Below are 18,974 nucleotides of genomic sequence, written 5' to 3' on the forward strand. Positions count from 1 at the left end.
AAGCGGAAATGGTTGGAGCTTGGGCCCCGCCCCGCGGCCATCTTGGCGGCAGGAGGCGGCGCCGCAGGACGGAACGGAAGTGGCTGTGCAGCTCCCCGGATCCCGAGCCGAGCTCTGGCGGCCGCTCTGCCCGCCATCCTCCTTCCGCAGCCGTGAGGGAAACCGCGGCTCGGCTGCAGCAGAGCTGCGAGGTGCTGGGGGTGGACTGGTGGAGCGGACCTGGCCGGGCGGCACACCATTGCCTTCCTCTGGACTGTCAAGGCCATGGGCGGGCGGGCGGGCGGGGCCGGGCAGCGCCTTCGAGACTGGCGAGGGGTTGCCAAGGGGCCGGCCGATCTCCGGGAGGGGTCCCCGACGGGACTGCCGAGCGCTGCCCCGCCCCGGCCCTTGCTCGCCCCTTCGGCCGTGGGGCATCGGAGGAAGGTGGCCTGTTGCTGCCTGCACTCATCCGGGGCGGCAAGGGTTAGGTGTCCTCTTGCTACCCAACCACGTTCGGTTTCGGGGCACACGTGTAGGAATTAAGCCTGAGGGTGAAGACGTTACGGAATGGATTGAAGGGTTGCTGTTTAAATGGCTCTAGATTATGTGTGACATTAAGGCAGTAAAATTCCCCCGTCGTCCTGCTGATAAGACTACATTGTCTTCTCTTCGAGTATAGCAGTGCAAGAGGGTTACCTACCTTCACACTAAGAACCCCCAGTGGCTTTTCTTTTTTGACTTTTAAAGAATTGAGACTAGTTTTATGTCGTAATTGGGTTGAGTTTTCAACTCACAATGTGGAATTCCCGCACAAGTGCTCATAAGAGCACCAGTAACCCACACTCTGGCCCTTAGATTCTGTGTGTGTTGGGGAATTGGTTGCAGTGGAGATAGAATGAAAAGGCCTGGGGGAGATAGAAGACGGTCTTCTCCAAAGGTGGGAGCGGCCTAGACAGAAGAACTCAGAGGATTAGGGTCGGGAAGGCCTTTGAGAAAGGGAACAACTTTTGAAGCATGTAGGTGCTTTTCCTAGGAGGCAGTGACCCCAAAGGCTATGCAGAGAGCTTTCTTCTCTGCCATATTCCTCATTTAGGATTGATGGATTGTAGAAACTAGCCAAATAATGGGCTGCAGAAACAGGTATGGGGAGAATGTTCTGTATGTGGTACTCCCTTAGAACAGCTTTTCTCTTGAGGTTTTTCTTTTTTTCCCTTGTGACAGAGCATAGAGCAGTTTCAGTAAGTATGTGACAAGCCCTGCGGGTTGTGAGGCCCATCCAGAAACCTGACAGGGCCCCTCATGGAGCTTGCACTCTGGTGGGAGGAAACAGAGATTACTAGAAAAGAATCAGAAAGCAGTTGTTACAGGAAATAGAAAGTGATGTGATAGGAAACTGGTGGTCAGTTTGGACAGCATGGAGGGCCTTCTGACCTTTAGTCTGAGTGAGAGAAGAGGACTGGAGCTAGAACAGCTGGTATGAGGGGCAGCCTAAACCAGGAACAAGTGTGACCTGTGACACCTAGCACCTGCTTCACCACAGGCTGCCATGAGATCCTCGTGAGATGCCATTAAGGAAGGCAGTGAGGTGCTCACCCCGTTTTCCAGACCCAAGCCCTTTCAGATCATACACAGGAAGTGCTGTGCTGGGATCTGGAGCAGGGCTCCAAAGTTCATGTTCTTAATCTCGTTCTGCCTCTCTCAGGTTTTTATTGGCAGCGATTTTAATCAAGATGTAGAGCAATGTTTGTCTGAAAATCAAAACTTGACTAATATGTTTTGGGTTAGGTTTTCTCCAAATCATCTGAACCAGAGTTGTGAGCAGTCAGCCCAGCGTAAGAGTACATACTTTCAAGGAGTAGCCCTGTCCTTTTTTGTTTGTTTGTTTAATGGTTTCACGATGTAGACAGGTTGGTCTGGAACTCACTATGTAGATCAGGCTGACCTCACCTGCTTCTGCCTCCTGAGTGCTGGGATTAAAGGTGTGCACCACCAGGCCTAGTATTTTTATTTTTAGTATTACTCTTGTCACAATTTAAGCAAATGTGTTTTAGTGGTAAACACTAAAATAAGGGAACATTTTCATATACTGCAGGGTGAAGAATATGTCTAAGACAGCTTTCTATAGGCTGGGCTTAGTGGGATGGCCATTTCCACTCTAGGCAGTGCATTCTAATGTGGCCTGGTTTACATGGGGATTCCCCCATAACGTGTAAAATTGTCCCCTCAGAAAGGGAGAACCATGACTTGGTTCTTGAGTTAAATTGTGTGCATTAGTTTATGCTGCACACCTGAGACCAAAGGGCGTGCTCAGCCTTAGACAGCTCTGAGCACTGTACTTAGTGCCTCCAGATCTCACAACTCTTAGTGCACGTTTGCGTTTGTGGCCCGTGGAGCTGCTGAGAGGACTGTCAGGTTACCTGTGTGCCATCCAAGGTTACGTTTTGAGGCCGCTGATATCTGCTTCCAAAAGACTTCCCCAGGGTTCACATAGAAGAAAGGCAGGAGACGTTGGACTTCTGTCCCTGATGCCCTTCTCTAGCTTTGTGAGCCTGCTCTCTTTCCTACTTTGGGAGCAATGCGTTGAGACCAAGCTCAAGACTTGCTGCAGATTGAAGTCTGTCTGTATGTCTAGGTTTTGAAAGAGCATCATTTTGCAGAGGATGAGCCTGAGGCTGACGGTAGCCAGAGTCTGCTGAGGCCTATCAGCTGCTCCGCACAAGTAGATTTCAGTCATAAGTTAACCACAGTGTGTTTCTTCTTTTCACCCTGTTGGTAGCAGAGGGAACTAGGACAGGTGCTGCTCACAGATCTGAGAGGACCAGGACCACAAGATCTTTCCCTCCTGCTTTTCAAGTAGGACTGATGACAAAGGTCCCATTACTTAGGAGTTTCCCTGAGTCCATATCTGTAGAGCTGGATATCAAGCTGGGCCTGAGCTACTGCCTGGCCTCGGGCTGCTAGAAATCTGTCCTTTGTGTGACTGAGGGTAATGAGGATTTTCTTGGCTGCCTGGGTTCTATGGTGAATTCTGCCTGGGATCCCAGCAGCATTTGAAATGGCCAGGGCTAGATAGGGTTACCTTCAGGTGCCAGATAAGAATCAGGGTCATGGATAGATAGGCTACCTGCTAGTTCTGTTGCTGAGGAGAAGACCTGGCCCTGGGAGTCCAGATCCAGGGCAGAACATGGAAAAGACAGGGTGGTTGATGAAAACCCACAGAAACACTTTGGATGAAATGACAAGTTGTCAGACATCAAGTTCTTGCAAGACTGCTCAGTTGATGGGAAAGTTTGCACACTCCTGAAGGTGTCTTGTGTTTATCTCAGTTACAGGATGTCTGAAGGGGACAGCGTTGGAGACTCTGTCCATGGGAAGCCCTCAGTGGTGTACAGATTTTTCACACGGCTTGGACAGGTGAGTAGATTTGTAGATCATTCGTAGGATATTTGGAGGAGAAACTGTGACTTCTGACAAGTCCTCCTGAAGTGTGAGTTTATTGTTTCACAAAGAGAAACTAATCTACAGCTTGCCCTAGGCAGAAGCTTTTGTTCCAGGGTTTGGCTCTTTTCTTCACCTGAGCACCTGTACACACGTTTCAGATGAGGGCCAGGTAGAGGGGTCTGGACAGTGGGGACCACATGTTTCTTTCTTTTTTGTTTTTTTAAGGATTTATTTATTATGTATACAGTGTTGTCTGCATGTACACCTGAACACCAGAAAAGGACACCAGATCTCATTTTAGATGGTTGTGAGCCACCATGTGGTTGCTGGGAATTGAACTCAGGACCTCTGGATGAGCAGCCAGTGCTCTTAACCTCTGAGCCATCTCTCCAGCTCCATGTTTCTTTTTTGATTTGCCTTTTTTTTTTTTTTTTTTTAAATAACCTTTAAATCTAGTGCAGTCAGTCCTTATAGCTCAGTGGTGTAGACAGGATGGTCCTTGATCTGCTCTTTCCACTCCTTTCCTCATCCTAGGGAACCTCCTCCTTTGCCTTCACAAGTCTGCTGGGTGTTGCTGTCTGAGTGTGTGAGCCTTTCCTGTTGGTCCAGGTAGATGTAGGTCACTGTGTATGGCTGTGCTCGAGGCTATCTCTCACTCACTGTGTCTGGAAGTCTCATTCAGTGTGCTGGTATTATTGCTCAATTAAAAACTTATCAGACTTTTAAGAAACTATCATATGGCAATCTGTTGACGGTTATTGAAGCTGCCTGGTGGTTAGGTACACTTTATATAATTATGAATGTTTAAAAATGCCTGTAATTAAAATTTAAAGTTATATTTCAAAATTAAAATGTAAAACATATCTATGTGTACATGAAGTATGTGTTTATAGAAAAACCAACAGTTTCCCTAGTAATGACTCTAGCTGCTTTTGGTATGTGTACATGCACACTCTGAATGCCAGCAGTCAAGCTGTGAACAGCCACTTGGCAGTGAAGCAGGCAGGGGAGTGTGGGCCTTCTGGGCAGGTGCAAGGTCCTGCAGTCTTAAGAGCACATCTACTCCTATGCGGCTAAAGAGAGAGAGGGGATGGAACACTGAAGAGGGCTAGAGATGGGTGACTTAAGGCAGGTCCCTGGGCTGTCTGGATGCACTGGACGGGTGGCTTCTGCTCAGCTTTTCATTTGGAGCTTGTTGCTTCCCACTTAGACTTGGTTTCTAATTCTTTGCGACCTGGGTTGGAGGCTTTTCAGTGTCTGTAAGTCCAGAGGAAGGCAGCTTAAAGGCCGTACGCATTTTCTATAACATTTTCTCCTTTGGGGCTGGGAGAGACCCCTTGGGAAAATAGTTTTTGGGGGTAGTATTTGAGCCTTGAGTTTTACAGCGTGGTATGGTGAATTTAAGGTGTGCACTTTTTCCTTTGGTGGCACAAGTCCTCTTTTGGGTGAAGCTGATCTTCCCTATAATGTTTCTGGGCTAATGCTGTAGCAAAGTCTTTTATGTTTGGTTATTTTACAATGCTTTTGCTTAAGAATTGGATTTCTTTCAGGACTTATTGCAGGTAAATCTTGGATTAATTGTAGTCAGTGCTTCATGCTGGTATATATTATATAACCTCTTGCTGTTTTAAGCATCTCTTTCAAACTGAAGCCCAGCTATACCAGAAAGTGCATTCTGTAGTCCACTGGGAGTTGTAGGCTGATGTATGCCTTTAATTCTTGTCTTACAGATTTATCAGTCCTGGCTGGACAAGTCTACCCCCTACACAGCTGTCCGGTGGGTCGTGACACTGGGCCTGAGTTTTGTCTACATGATTAGAGTTTACCTGTTACAAGTAAGCGTGGTCTCAGCTGACTTCACAGTGTCTAAATGTGCTGTGGTTGGGGTGTTATTGGATGTATCTTAAGGACGTGGTCTGTAATAATTACTTTCAGGTTGGTGCCAAATGTAAGAAAAGTCTGAGTGTGACTGCCTGTTTAAAGACAATTGTTAACAATTTGTCCTGACTTTATTATGTCCCTTACCTGTAGCTTCCAGTGTGCCCAGGCTAGTCTTGCCCTTGCCCTGTGTCCGCTGGCTAGCAGACCCTCTGCTATCCCTTGTACCTTGCTGTGTGGCTCCAGGGACACAAGCTGACCCCTGCATTCTTGAATGGAGTGTTACAGACTTACAGTGCCATGAGTGACTTTGACACTCAGCTGGGTTTTTAAGCTACTTTGTGGCTAAAGAGGAGAGAGAGGATGACACATTGAAGAGGGTTAGAGATGGGTGACTTAGGGAGGGCCTTTCTGCAGGTCCCTGGGCTGTCTGTGGACGCGCTGGACGGGTGGCTTCTGCTCAGGCTTTTTGGAGCTTGTTGCTTCCTAGTGAGACACTTGGTTTCTAAGAATTCCTTGCGGACCTGGGTTGGAGGCTTTTCAATGTCTGTAAGTTCAGAGGGGAAGGCAGCTTAAAGGTCCCATCTAGAGTATTTTCTCCTCTGCAGCCATAAAAGGTATTTCCTCATTTAAAGCTCCCTCCGTCTATTGGTGTGTCCATCCATCCATCTAGCTAATATTTAGGAAGACATTAGGACATGAGACAACACATTTATTTAGTGGATTCATTGATGTGTTCACTACTGTGTGAATAACTTTTCGTGTAGGGCGTGTCCTTTATTGTTTTCACTTGTGAGTTTATTTCTGGGCGTAGACACAGTGTTGGTCTAGCACGACAGTGCTGGGCTGCTCAGTGGTCTCTTCTAGGACTTGATCTATATTGCATGTCTGCAGTTACACTGAGTTCTAATGCAAAGACTGGACTGGACTGGTGGGGATGGGGTACATGAAAATACAGGCCATTAAGGAGTATGCTACACAGTTCTGGAACTCAACTAGGGTAAGCTTTAGTGTGCTAATGTAAGGACTGCAGGGGTTCCCAATTCTTTGTCTTCTCTGGAGAGCTAGGCTTGAAAACTTTACTCTGGGTTTCTTGCTGTGGGTGGGGTGGGGAGGTGCACACCTTTAATCCCAGCACACAGGAGGCAGAGGCAGGTGGGTCTCTAGCCTGGTCTACAGAGTGAGCTCCAGGACAGCCAGGACGGCACAGAGAGACTCTGTCTTGAAACAAAAACAAACAAACAGAAGAGGAGGAAGAGAAAGAACACTTTTCTCTTATTTCTTGGCTCTTTTCTAGAGTCCTTCTGTGAAGGTAACATTCCGAGTAAAGTGTCTCTAACGCTGTGAGTTGCTGTCAGGTGTTACACGTTTGCGCATAGGAAGTTCTGAGGCCAGGAGTACCTTGAATGTCACCCAGGACCCAGTGCACATTAGCCCTATGGGGCAGGGCAGTGTGTCTGTTGAGGAACGCTTTCTTCTCTGCTGCGGCCAGTCCTGGTTGGGACTGTGGCTGACTGTCAGACACATCTGGCTAGACCCTTGAAGAAGTTTGTTGTCTGGGCTCCAGGCTGTCATGGTCATATTGAACCCACAAGGTAAGGTGAGGTAGATGGTTCTGTGAGTCAGTCATTGCAGTCGTTCTCACTTCCCTTGGAGGAAACCGTGTTTCCTGAGTGTGGGCTCACTAAACTGGTCCTGGCTGCTGGGAGCTGGGCTGCTCATGATGATGGCTTTCTTTCTCTTTCAGGGTTGGTACATTGTGACCTACGCCTTGGGAATTTACCACCTAAACCTTTTCATAGCGTTCCTTTCTCCCAAAGTGGATCCTTCCTTGATGGAAGATTCAGGTACAGCAGGGTTGCCGGGGTGCTGTCCAGGTTGGTCTGTGCCCCTGCATCCTCTTTGGGATAGTCCTGGGGTCTGGGACCTGGGCTTATAGCATCTGTTTGAGATTGTGATGTCTGGATTAGGATGGATTTGTCTATAGGATTACTCATTAAACCCTGTACAGCTCTGAAGAGGTTCACTCTTGATCTCCATTTTGCTTAGGAGGAAACTGAAGTGCTGGGGTTAAATAACACACCCAGGGCTGGAGAGATGGCTCAGAGGTTAAGAGCACTGCTTGCTCTTCCAGAGGTCACAAGTTCAATTCCCAGCAACCACATGGTGCCTCTATAATGAAATCTGGTGCCCTCTTCTGTGTTGTATAAATAATAAATCTTAAAAAAAAAAAAAAAAACACATTCAGAGTCACATGTGCACATGAGCAGGGCAGGGGTCTGCTCTTCTGCCTCCTGCCTCAGAATGCACTGTTAGGCGCACCGACAAAATACAGGAGCAGTATACAGCAGAAATAACGCACACACCAGTAGGACCCTGGCTGCCAGGGGGCCAGTCCAGGCTGGGGGCATTGTGTGTTCCCTGCTTTGTGAGTTGAAATGTTCTTGGGTGTATTTTTGTTGTTGTTGCTTTTTGAGACAGGGTTTCTCTGTGTGGCCCTGGCTGTCCTGGAACTTGCTCTGTAGACCAGACTGACCTTGAACTTAGAGATCCACCTGCCTCTTCCTCCCGAGGGCTGGGATTAAAGGCGTGTACCACCACCACCACCGTCTTGGGTCTCCCCTTCTACCAAGTGGGTCCAGGGATTAAATTCAGAACATCTGGCTTGGCAGCAAATGTTTTCATCTGCTGAGCCACCTCAGTGCACTTGTACTGTTGTGATAATGGGTTTCTGGATATTCCATGCTGGCTAAAAACTCATTTAAAAAGTACATAAAAGTACAAAAAGAACAGGAGCCTTCCATAGTGGGCCTCTGAAAGACTCTATCAAGCAGGGTATGGAAGGAAATACTGAGACTCACAGCCAAATTCTGGACAAGAGTGCAGGAAACCTTATGGAAGAAGAGGGAGATAGAAAGACCTGGAGGGAACAGGAGTTCCACAAGGAAGCCAAGAGAGCTAAAGAACCTGGGCCCAGGGGGACCTTCAGAGACTGATGCTCCAATCAAGGACCATACATGGAGAGGACCTAGACCCCCTGCTCAGTTTCTGAGTGGGTTCCCTAGTAAGGAGAACAGGGGCTGTCTCTGACATGAACTCAGTGGCTGGCTCTTTGATCTCCTCCCCCTAGGAGATGCAGCCTTTCAAGGCCACAGAGGAAGATGATGCAGCCAGTCCTGATGAGACCTGATAAGGCTAGGGTCAGATAGAAGGGGAGGAGGTCCTACCCTATCAGTGGACTAGGGAAGGGGCATAAGGGGAGAAAAGGGAGGGAGGGTGGGACTGGGAGGAGATGAGGGAGGGGGCTACAGCTGGAATACAAAGTGAATAAATTGTAATAAATAAATAAAATAATGAACTAAAAATAAGTACCTAAGTCTTTTATAACAAAATGGTCTACCTTGAGTTTTCTAAAGCAACAAATTAATTTCAAGTTGTTGCAGACCTCACACTTGTCTCTGGCTGAATTAAATCTGTTGCCATCTGTGAGGTGTACTAGCTGAGAAGCATTTAGGAAGAGTTGTAAGTGGGGCAGAAACGCAAAGGTAAGAGGCAGTTTTATCTCCAGCTGATGATCTGCCTTTCAGATGACGGCCCCTCGTTACCAACCAAACAGAATGAGGAGTTTCGACCCTTCATTCGAAGGCTTCCAGAATTCAAGTTTTGGTGAGTTAATTTTTTTTTTTTATTGAGCAATAAAATATATACATCTATATATGTCCTATTTTTACAAACACGTAGTAATTGTCTGTGTGTAGGGGATGTGGAGTAACATTTTGGTACACATAAATTATGTAATGGTCATGTCAGGTGATTGGACAGCCATCACAGACATTTATTGCTTTGTGTTTGAACACTGAAAGTCCTGTTTGAGGTATTTTGGAGGAAGTCCAGCATTGTTGCCTGCTGCTCATCTTCTTGTCTACACAGTTGAAGCCCTTTCTCCTGACCAGTCTTGCTGTTATTCCTTCAAGGCTTTTGTGGAAGATACTTGGGCTATGACAGTTTTTGTGCCAGTTAGTGTTTAGTTTCTTAACAAAATGGGAATTTTGTGTGCTTTGTTTGCACATGGTGTGCATTTACCTAGAAGGTCATAGCTTGGCTGGGCAGGTATGGGGGTGTGTCACAGGGCTCTCTTGGGGAGACAACTACTTCCCAATGTTCTCTTGGGTTGGCACAGTCACCACAGTCGCCATGAGTTAGATGGGACTGGTTCCAGAAGAAAGGTGCTAACAGCTCTTTTCCAGGCCCTGTGCTTCCTAGAGGCACTGCTTTGGTTCAAGGCCACCATGCACTTCCACAGAGCAGACATCCTGGAAGTGCTGGGAGACTAGAGAGACAGTGATGGGACACAGAATGGGTGTAGTGTAGCTCCTTTCATGACCTTCTGACAGGTCACAGCTGTGGTCTCCTGGCCTGTCTTTTTGACCATATACCCCTGAGGCACAAAAGAGCCAAAAGTCTTTGTTGGCTCAATAAATTGAATGAGGAGACTGGGCCCTTTGAGTGTTTTAACTCTGCAGCTCTGGTGCTGGGCATGGAGCATGATCTGGGAGAGGAAGTAGAAGGTGGGCAAAAGGCCCCCATGGAACCTGGACTTTATTCTGTAGGAAAAGAAGTGGTGGTGGGGTTTCAGGAGCTCAGAACCTGACTAGAGGTGTGGTAGTGGCGGTGGGCTGTGTGCCAGCATGGAGGGCCCTTCATTGTACTCAGGCTTCCAGTATCAGGCCCAGGCTTAGGTTATTGCTCAAGATAGCAGTTCCAGGAAGCAAACATGAGCTGCATTTGCCTTTGCCTGGGCTGTTTTACACTTTATATGAACTTTCAGAAGGCTAAGAGGCCTGTTTATACTTGAGTATACTGCACACGGACTATGACCTGACAGAACTCTGCTCTGATGTTCTCTCTTTGGTGGGCACCTCTGTGCATGCAAAGGGGTGGGGGTGGTGGTGGCTGTAGAGGCCAGAGGGGGTGGACAGGTGCCTGTTGCTGCCTGCAGAACACACTAATTTTTCTCTTTGCTTTAAGGCATGCAGCTACAAAAGGCATTCTTGTGGCTATGGTCTGTACCTTCTTTGAGGCGTTCAATGTCCCCGTGTTCTGGCCGATCCTGGTGATGTACTTCGTCATGCTTTTCTGTATCACAATGAAGAGGCAAATAAAGGTAAAGAGAGCGGCGCTGCTGTGCACGGCGGCAGCTAGCAGCCCATGGCTGCAGCATCCCTGGGAAAGGATGCTTGGGTTTCAGTGTTGGGCCTTGCCTCCTATGTGATGACTGGCCAAGGCCATGAGCTCCAGACTGCAAGCCCTCTGTGCGAACAGGTGGGCCTTTCCTGAAGGCTCTGGAAGCTGTGAGGAGGCCCTGTGTACAGTCAGCTTGGCCTGCAGTGTCTCAGTGGCTCCTTTTAGCTCAGAGCTCACGGTCTGCAAGCGCTAAGGTGCGCCTCGGACTGCTGATGCGGCTGCGCAGCTTCCCAAGCATTGGGCTTTTACAGGCCTCTAGTGTTGGAGGTATGGAGCACACTGTTGGCTTCCTGAATTCAGTCGTAATGGGCAGGAGTAGTCCTGGGGTGCTTTCAGCTATTCAGGTCTTGGGAAAAGAGTTCAGCAGGAAATTGTTTTGAAGTAACTCAAGTTTGTTTGTGTGTTTGTTTTCCCAGCACATGATTAAATACCGGTACATACCATTCACACACGGAAAGAGGAGATACAAAGGGAAGGAGGACGTGGGCAAGACATTTGCTAGTTAGAAGCTGGACTGAATCTGTCACACGTATTCAAGAACGGTTTTGAGCCATGTAACAATGCCTTTTTCTTCACATAAAGTAGTTGATTATGAGGAAGTTGAATTTTCATTTTAAGAGGAGCCTCAATGATTTGTATCTGAAATATCAGGTTCTTGAAGAAACTGGCATTTAAACCAAATTGCATTGATTTCTTTTTCAGTCTTCATGTGTTTGAAATGGACAGAATTGTAGTAAACCATAGGTGTGGGAGTCCAGGCGGGTGGCAGCCCAAGAGAGCGGGAGGGAGGATGGGAGTGCGGCCTCAGGAGCTGCCTTCCTGACCACGCTGAGGCCACTCCAGAGGGACAAGCCAGCCCGCTTCCTGGTGTGACAAAGAATGTAATACTTTGAGGGTGATTTTTCACATAGCTCTGTGGGGTTCTCATGCCAGTTTCGGAATCTCATCTTACTAGAGATGTTTTTCAAGTTGGCCTCTTATCATAATGACTCAAAACGTTGTTCTTAACTACCATGATTGCTTTTGAGGGCCTGGAATTATAAATATATATTATATTTTAATTGTTTGAGACTATTTTGACGCTTTACTTTGATACATAACATATTTTGCTTTTGATTAATTTAAACTTGTTCTCATGCAACAACCTCTTTAAGGAAACAGAACTGGCCAGAGCACACCAGGTTTGGGATTTATCGCATGGCCTTTTACTTTCTATGGGGAAAACAGAACCCACCACGTGTCAAACTTTTTGATGTGATAAAAATAATACTCTTTAAACATTTTACTAAGTGACTTTTAAATCCCAACTTTATTAAAGTGTCCCTTGCTTGTGTAATCTTTGTCCACACCACTAGTTTCGTCACTAGAGCACGGCCTGCTTTCCACAGCTGTAGTTGGGGGAGCCATTGGGCCAGCCAGCACAGGACAGAGTAAACATGCAGAACAGGAGGGACAGGCTGTCCAGCACAAGCAGGCTTTCAATCCCAGGTGACACACTCAGAACCCTGCTCAGTTTTGTTTCTGAGCCATTCTACAACTTTAGGTCAGTCAGTCACCTGGCTTGTAGATACCACATTCTAGGCACTCAACCCATCATTTTCTTTCTTTTTTTTTTTTTTTTTTGTTTAGGATTTTCAACACAGGGTTTCTCTGTGTAGCCTTGGCTGTCCTGGATTCACTTTGTAGACCAGGCTGGCCTCAAACTCACTGCAGCCTGCCTGCCTCTGCCTCCATGAGTGCTGGGATTACAGGCGTGCGCCACCACACCCAGCTGAACTCATTTTCTAACGATGTTCAAAATAAGTCTTTTGTTGTTTTGTTTTTGAAACCATGTGAGCACACGGGGTCCAAACTCTGGATCTTTCTGTTTACATTTTCCATGTTGTTTTCCTCATCGCTGACTAGGCTCAAAGTGTAATGGAAAGGAAGTTGCATTTACCTGGCCAGAGCAGTGTGAGCTACAAGTGTGGGGTACCACAGACAACTGCAGTTATGTTCCAGGTTCCCACAGAGGCACTGTCTTTGCACAGGGTCCCTGAAGCTGCCTTGTGTCAGTCTTGGCCCCTGCCTCAGCTGGAGGGATGTTCCCTGCCTGCTCTTGGTAAGGGGCCCTTCACAAGGAGCACTGACATCAGCCAGCATTCGTGGTGGCTGGGCTTTACCTGCTCACCACCTGTAGACCAGAGGTCCTATCAAGTTGTCATCACACTGTCTTAGGAAATCTAGGTCTAGGGCTCCTGTTTGTGGTTTTTTTTGTGTTCGAGACAGGGTTTATGTAGCCTTGACTGTCCTGGAACTTGCTCGACCAGACTGGCTTCAACTCAGATCTGTCTGCCTCTGCCTCCTGAGTGCTGGGACTAAAGGTGTGTGCCACCACTGCCCAGCTGAAGCTTCTGTTCTTAATGGGCCTTTTCTGTGGAATTAGTCTCTTAAAGATATGCCACATTGTCTTCTGAGATGAATTAATTTTAAAAGCTTGGAAATGTCAAATGGAGGAAAGAAGCCAGCTAGGGACAAGCCAAGAGGGACCTGGACACAGAGTGACACTGCATAAACAGGCCACGTGTTTATCTGGGCCTCTAAGCAGACACAACTCACCTAATTCCTCAGAGAACTGGTATCTGAGGCCACATGGAAACTGGTTTGCAGGAGAAAACTCAGGCAAGCCAACTCTGCAGGTCTACTGAGATGTTCAGCAGTAAAAGGCAAGCCAGCTCTGTGGGTCTGCTGAGGTGTTCGGCAGTGAAGTTCTTGCTTGCTGCCCAACCCAACCAGAATTTGCTCCTTGAAAGACCTGATAGGAAGAACTGACTACTACAAGTTGTTCTCTGATCTCCATGTACATCCAGAGAGGCATGTGTGCACCCTAATAGGTAAACAAACAAACAAAAAAAAACCCAAAAAAACAAAAACAAAAAACCTGCAACTCAGGAGACCCCTCCCACCCCTTTCAGGCCAAGATGAAGACCTTCATTTTCTTAAGGAATTGTCAGCATGTGTTAAGCATGTTGCAAGTGTTTTAGGACGGGTGCTGACCCCCAGTGAGGGTGGAGTCCAGGGTGCCGCCTCTCACAGCCCGATGGTGGCCTCTCATTTACAGACCTGAGGAAAACACCCTGAAGGTCTGAAGCAGTTGTGAGGGGAGACCTGCTACCTCCAGGGACTGGAGAAGTCCTAAATAAGGTGCAGCAGACTGGCACCCATGTGGAGTTTTCCCACTTCCCCTGACACCTTTCTTCCCAGGTAATTGTAGTAGCTTAAATGACAACAGTGTGAGGATTTTATATTTCTGTGCAACCACACTTCTGAGGACACAGCTCCATGAACTTCCATCCACTTCCTGGAGCTGCCTGGTAACAATCTGGTCCTGGTCAGCGGTAGTGCCTCAGGTAGACCAGCCTCTGGGGTGGGAGCTTCTCCCTGCACAGGGGACACTCCGTCTGTGGAATGGGATGGGTGTGTCACACTGGCTGTGCACTGAGGCTGGCCCTGACCCCCACTGCTCTACATACGTGCACAGCTGTAAGTCAGCCAGAGAACAGCCTCTCCTGGGCTATGCCTTCCCAGCAACCCTGAGCCAAGTGCTGTAGAGGGGAGGGCATCAGACCCCACCAGGAAAGGGGTGTATGCTTTTTTTAGTTCCTCCCTTGTAGAACTTCCAGTAGGTTTAATTCTAGATGAACCCTGGTGCTTCCTCTCAAGAGACAGGACTTGCCCTGCCATCTACGAGAAAGGAGGACACATTCCACACTTAAACATGCTGGTATGCAGTGTCCACTCCGCAGACTGCTGACGTAGCAGTGTAAATGCTGTATTTCTGTACTGCAGCCCAAGACACCCAACCTCTTAACAGCAAGGCCCAGCTGCAAAAAGTTCCCCTCTCACTTGTAGCCTTTGCAGCCTAGGCTTCTGGCCAGAGTAGTAACTCAGGCTACTTACAGGAAGCACTGTGCCCTGGGCACCTGTCCTGCTGGAAATGGCTCAGTGGCACACAGGGACAACTTGGTGTGTGCACATGAACTAGCATCCTATGTGTGAAGCAAGTCACGCCTATGTGTAAGTATGGCCTGATATGTGCACCCATGTGCCATTTACCTACACATCAAAAGGGGAAGACTGGAAACTTCAACCCCAAGGATGGTTCATACCTCACAGAGCTTTTAACAAGATGCCCACCCCTCCACCCCCACAGGAAAGAGGTTTAGGACATGGGGTGGGTAGCAAAACTGTCAAGGGTCACAGGACCAGGAGCATGTGTACCTTGGTGTTGCACCACTCTGTAATGCACTCCCAGCAGAAGAGATGGCCACAAGGCGTCGCTGTGGAGTGTCTCCGCTCCTCCAAGCACAGGGTACAGAGTGGGGCTCTGCAAACAGCTCTGTCTTCCAGGGAACTCCTGTGGGGGTGAGGACAGTCAGGTGAGTCCACCCTTCACAGTCTTGGGACATGCTGGAGTACCTCATGCCCCCTGCACACCTGCGGTGGGACAGGTTGCGATGCAGCCTCCACTCCTTCCTGGCTCGCTGCTTCTGCCTGAAGCTGTACAGCTGCAGCCCCACGGACAGCGCCAGATGCAACAGGGAGATAAGTCCCAGCAGTCGGTAGCTTGTGCGTGCCCTCAGGTCCGTTCCAGGAAGGCGGTGAGTACGGAGCTGTTAAGACAAGTGACCAGCCCAGGCAGCAGGATCCCTTAGGACCTGGCCTCTTGTCTGCTGGAGGCCTGCCCTTGGCCCTAAGCACGTCCAGAGAACAAGCACCTGACAGGGAGGTGGGTTCAAGTAGTGAAGGAGAACCTGGCTATAGGTTGATCTTTAGGCATTAGCAGCATAGACAAGAACTAAACCAGGAGGCTAGATGGGCCAAGAGAATGGGTAAGGATCCTGGAGTTATATGGAGATCACTTCAGAGGAAGAGAAGGAGCCTGAGGAAGGGTAGGGTGGGGAACCTGGACAGGTAGGTGCTGTCCTGGCCTTTGGTGTAGCTGGTGTATCTGTCCACATCACAGCAGAACTGTGCTGTCCTCCCTTCCATCCCTTCCTGCTGGCAGGGAAATGAGGACATCAGGTCACACTATGCCTTGGGCTGGAGAACAGAATAGCAGCCATTAGGAAGGGAGACATAGCTAAACCAAAGGACTGCTGGGATGGACTCTGCCTGATAACCCTTCATCTGGCAGTACTGAGGCTAAGGCCTGAAACCAGGCTATGGTTCTGTCTATGACAGGGCATGGGGGAGAGGCAGATTGGCTACAGGGAGAGGTGGCATTTGGTTTCCCCTGACGGGAACTTTGAGCAGTTCTGAACAGTGGCGGGCATGGAGTTGGCAGCTGAGGGGAGTTTTTTTGGGTGACAGGATATAAGCGCATTGGTAGGAGGCCAGGGGTGCTTCCAGTGAGGGGGTGCTGCCAGAACTACCACCAGGTGAGTGCGGCTGGTACAGCCAGCAGTGTGCCGAGGGAGAGGCTCGCTCTTTCTAACTGCCTTTCTGTTAGGGCTGTAGGGACAAGTGGGAAAGGCAGGCACTGCATTTGACACCCTCTGGACTAGGTGCTCACCACCCAGAAAAGTGAGGTGACAGCCACAAGCCAATAGTGAGGAGGCGCTCCGAGGGCCAGAGCGGAGTCTGCCATCGCACACACGCTGTTGTAGGGAGGAAAGGCTTACGCGTTCCCTCTTGAGTTTGTGCACACTGGACTTCCTGGGCCTTTTAGGAAAAGGACAACTGAACAAACCCTGCCCTTTCCCAAGCACTTTCTACTCCAACTTGGAAACAGAATACTTGGCTGTGGTCATGTCATTAGCATAGGCCCCCAAAAAGAGGCTGCCCAGGGAGTCCAAGCCTGTCCAGCAGTCCTGGCATTGCTACTTACGTACGTGATCCCCACTAGTCTCTTGGCCAGGTGGTAGAAGGCACCATGAATATAAAACCAGGCAACATGGAGCCGATGGAGGCAGGCAAAGCCCTGTCTAAGGATGAAGACGGTCCGCTGTAGTGTCTTCCTCTGCTGCTCAGTCAGGGTGTTTGTGTGGTGACGCACCCAGCGCCTCATCCCCGATCGGCTGCGCCCTCCAGGTAGTAGACTTCCCTGTGAAGCCCGTGTGCCATCGCCATCAGCTTGCAGCTCCTGCTCTACGGGCAGCAGTGCCTTGTCCAGCAGGTAGGGCAAGACAGCATGCAGTGCGACCAGTACACCACGGCGCAGTCTGGAGGGCACACGCTGCTGGGATGGGTCCACCTGGATGATGCCAACGTACTCCTCTCCCAGTGTCTGGTAGCCTGAGGAGTAACGCAGTGTTGGGGGTCCGATGCAAGGACAGCACCTAGGCCAGTTTGTATCCCCCAGCCTTAGCAGTCACCCCTGAACCTGCCCTACTGGGCTGTCAGCCGGAAGACCTAGCCAACACAACTCCTAGATGCACTGTGACCTTGCTGAGGCTTCATGCCAGGACTCAGACTGCCACTCGGGGACAGGCCCTTGATGCCCCCGGTGGTTCCTGTTCCCTTCAGTCTGAAGTTGCTGTCGGTTTCCCAGTCCCTCCGCTGTTGAGCCCAGGGATGGGATCCAACCTTGTGGCTTTCTACCTTCCAGATTATGGCTCAGTCCTAAGTATCCAGCACATAGGTCAGCTGCCTACCTGACATTGTCACATGGAGTCAGATAATGCCCCTCAAGCCTACCCCGATGAAAGCTAGCTTCTAGTTGTCCGCCCTGCAGAAGACAACACCAGACCTCTCGTTCTGAGGCCAAACCTGGTGCACCTTCAGCCACCACTTCCATGTGTCTCACCAGGGCCCTGCTTGTAGGCCGTCGCGACCTCTGTCCCTGTCTGGTCACGGCCAGCAGGTATCGGCTACCGCTGTCTGTACCTTGCAGTGCCTTACACCCCATACACAGGATCCCATCCTGCTGAGAGGCCTCTAGAAAGGATCTGAGCAGTACCTCCTGTCTGGCCAGTGTCTTCCTTCCCTGAGACTAATGCAGGGGATTGCCTGGCGCTGCTCAGTTTGGCTGGCAGCCTTGACCATCCCCTCTTGGCTTGGGTGGTTGTGGGCCCCTCGGTGCCAAGGACCTGCCAAATCTTGCTACCTGCAATTGTGGTGAGGCCAAAGTAGGCTATGTCTGATAGCAGTTCGATCTCTTTCCTCCATTCCAGCCATTTCTTTGCACCTGAGAGGAGAAAAATATTACTTGTGGGGAGGTAAACTGAAGTTCTCTCCCTCCACCCCAGGGGGCAGGTGGAGCCCCTCCTCTTCCAGGGCGATCCCCAACTACTACTCTCTCCCTTAGTCTCCTCTGCTGTCCTGGATGACCTCAAGGACGCCGAGACGAAGACCACTTCCTAAGAACCGCTCAACTGTACCCGTCTTGAGCCAGGAGCTGTCCTAGGAGGCTAGGCGGCACCAGGAAAGTCTAGGCAGTGCTAGGGACACAAGCCAGAGAACACCTGTTTGCTATTAAATCTCGGCCTCCCAGATCCCTGCCCGTGAGGTCCTGGAAACCTCCCCGTGTCTACTTGAAAGAGTAACCGCGTTAGGTCCAACCTGTGAGGAGGAATAAATGGGCAAATGTTTGAGAAACACGGACCAGGCATCGCCTGGCGCAGGGGCCTGCGAAGTGTTCGGCGGTGTGTCCGTGTTTTGGTCCTCGCTTTCCTAACGAGCTTCCGAGCTGCCGCCTGACTGGGGCGCCCCGGGATGCTCACCCGCTAGGCTGTGCAGCGCTGCACCCGCCGCGCTCCGCAGGCCTCCCAGGTAGTACTCGTCCTTCTGCGCCGCCCGGATCACTTCGGGCGCACCTGCCAGCGCCATGGCAAGCACGGGAGCTCGCACTGCGCCGGCGCGCCCCGTGGGCGGGGCCTGTGACGCTCGACGTGCCTCGCCCGTGGGGCGCGGGCCGCGAACCGCACGCGGATGAAGGCGGGGCATAGGAGTGACATCCTGAGAGGCGGGCTGTATGGAGGCGGGGATGGGGGCGGGAGGACGCTGGCGGGGTCGGGTCGGTGGCCAAGGCGGAGCCACGCCGAGGAGGCGTGTGCGGCCTGCGCTTGGGGGGGCGGAGCCACGGGAGGAGGCGTGTGGTCTGTGTTTGGGGGCGGAACCACGCCGAGGAGGGGCGTGTGGTCTGCGCTTGGGGGCGGAGCCACGCCGAGGAGGGGCGTGTGGTCTGCGCTTGGGGGCGGAGCCACGGAGGTACAGGTCTCTGGGACTGCAGGAGACCTTTTAGGATAGCCATCTCACCTGACTGCTGAACCCCCGGTACCTTTTGGAATTCGTCCCTCTGCCCATGCCCTGGCTTTCTCAGCTTGGGTTGGGCAACCCTAGATACTAGGTTTGACCGCTGCCAGGAGGCAGTAACGGCTCAAGCAGAGGCACGGGTGTCTGGCCAAAACAAATACATCAGCTTGAAATGCAGATTCCTTGAAGGCCCAAGG

General features: G+C 50.2%; 2 protein-coding genes across 3 annotated transcripts; one reads left to right on the plus strand and one right to left on the minus strand.

Moving 5' to 3' along the window:
* The first annotated feature begins 38 nt into the window (after window positions 1-38).
* Window positions 39-11,608, plus strand: Rer1 (retention in endoplasmic reticulum sorting receptor 1). The gene is made up of 7 exons (XM_021655483.2): window positions 39-191; window positions 3,306-3,393; window positions 5,151-5,255; window positions 7,046-7,145; window positions 8,886-8,964; window positions 10,327-10,462; window positions 10,959-11,608. The coding sequence occupies exons 2-7, from the start codon at window positions 3,313-3,315 to the stop codon at window positions 11,046-11,048; spliced, it is 591 nt and encodes a 196-aa protein (XP_021511158.1). The 5' UTR covers window positions 39-191; window positions 3,306-3,312; the 3' UTR covers window positions 11,049-11,608.
* A 2,191-nt stretch (window positions 11,609-13,799) lies between these two features.
* Pex10 (peroxisomal biogenesis factor 10) lies at window positions 13,800-18,399 on the minus strand. 2 transcript variants are annotated; one of them, XM_021655473.2, is made up of 6 exons: window positions 18,246-18,399; window positions 17,630-17,710; window positions 16,412-16,818; window positions 15,019-15,194; window positions 14,803-14,938; window positions 13,800-13,982 (listed from the first exon to the last, which is right to left on the minus strand). In XM_021655473.2, exons 1-6 carry the CDS (start codon window positions 18,349-18,351, stop codon window positions 13,914-13,916), a joined length of 975 nt encoding a protein of 324 aa, XP_021511148.1. In that variant the 5' UTR covers window positions 18,352-18,399; the 3' UTR covers window positions 13,800-13,913. The 2 variants fall into 2 exon arrangements, with proteins under 2 accessions (XP_021511148.1, XP_060234908.1); XM_060378925.1 differs by lacking the exon at window positions 18,246-18,399 and adding an exon at window positions 18,128-18,239.
* Between the last annotated feature and the right edge of the window lie 575 nt (window positions 18,400-18,974).

The sequence above is a fragment of the Meriones unguiculatus genome, chromosome 3 (assembly GCF_030254825.1).
Source record: "Meriones unguiculatus strain TT.TT164.6M chromosome 3, Bangor_MerUng_6.1, whole genome shotgun sequence".
In the NCBI taxonomy this organism is placed as follows: domain Eukaryota; kingdom Metazoa; phylum Chordata; class Mammalia; order Rodentia; family Muridae; genus Meriones; species Meriones unguiculatus.

What these genes read in the sequence shown, in the direction of transcription:
- Rer1 (XM_021655483.2), top strand. Translation starts at nt 3,313, where the DNA reads ATGTCTGAAGGGGACAGCGTTGGAGACTCTGTCCATGGGAAGCCCTCA. An exon ending in TTTTCACACGGCTTGGACAG is followed by an intron (nt 3,394 to 5,150) that starts GTGAGTAGATTT and finishes CTTGTCTTACAG; the next exon opens with ATTTATCAGTCCTGGCTGGA. An exon ending in CTTCCAGAATTCAAGTTTTG is followed by an intron (nt 8,965 to 10,326) that starts GTGAGTTAATTT and finishes CTTTGCTTTAAG; the next exon opens with GCATGCAGCTACAAAAGGCA.
- Pex10 (XM_021655473.2), bottom strand. Translation starts at nt 18,351, where the DNA reads ATGGCGCTGGCAGGTGCGCCCGAAGTGATCCGGGCGGCGCAGAAGGAC. An exon ending in TGGCCTCACCACAATTGCAG is followed by an intron (nt 16,819 to 17,629) that starts GTAGCAAGATTT and finishes GTTACTCCTCAG; the next exon opens with GCTACCAGACACTGGGAGAG. An exon ending in CGCAACCTGTCCCACCGCAG is followed by an intron (nt 14,939 to 15,018) that starts GTGTGCAGGGGG and finishes TCACCCCCACAG; the next exon opens with GAGTTCCCTGGAAGACAGAG.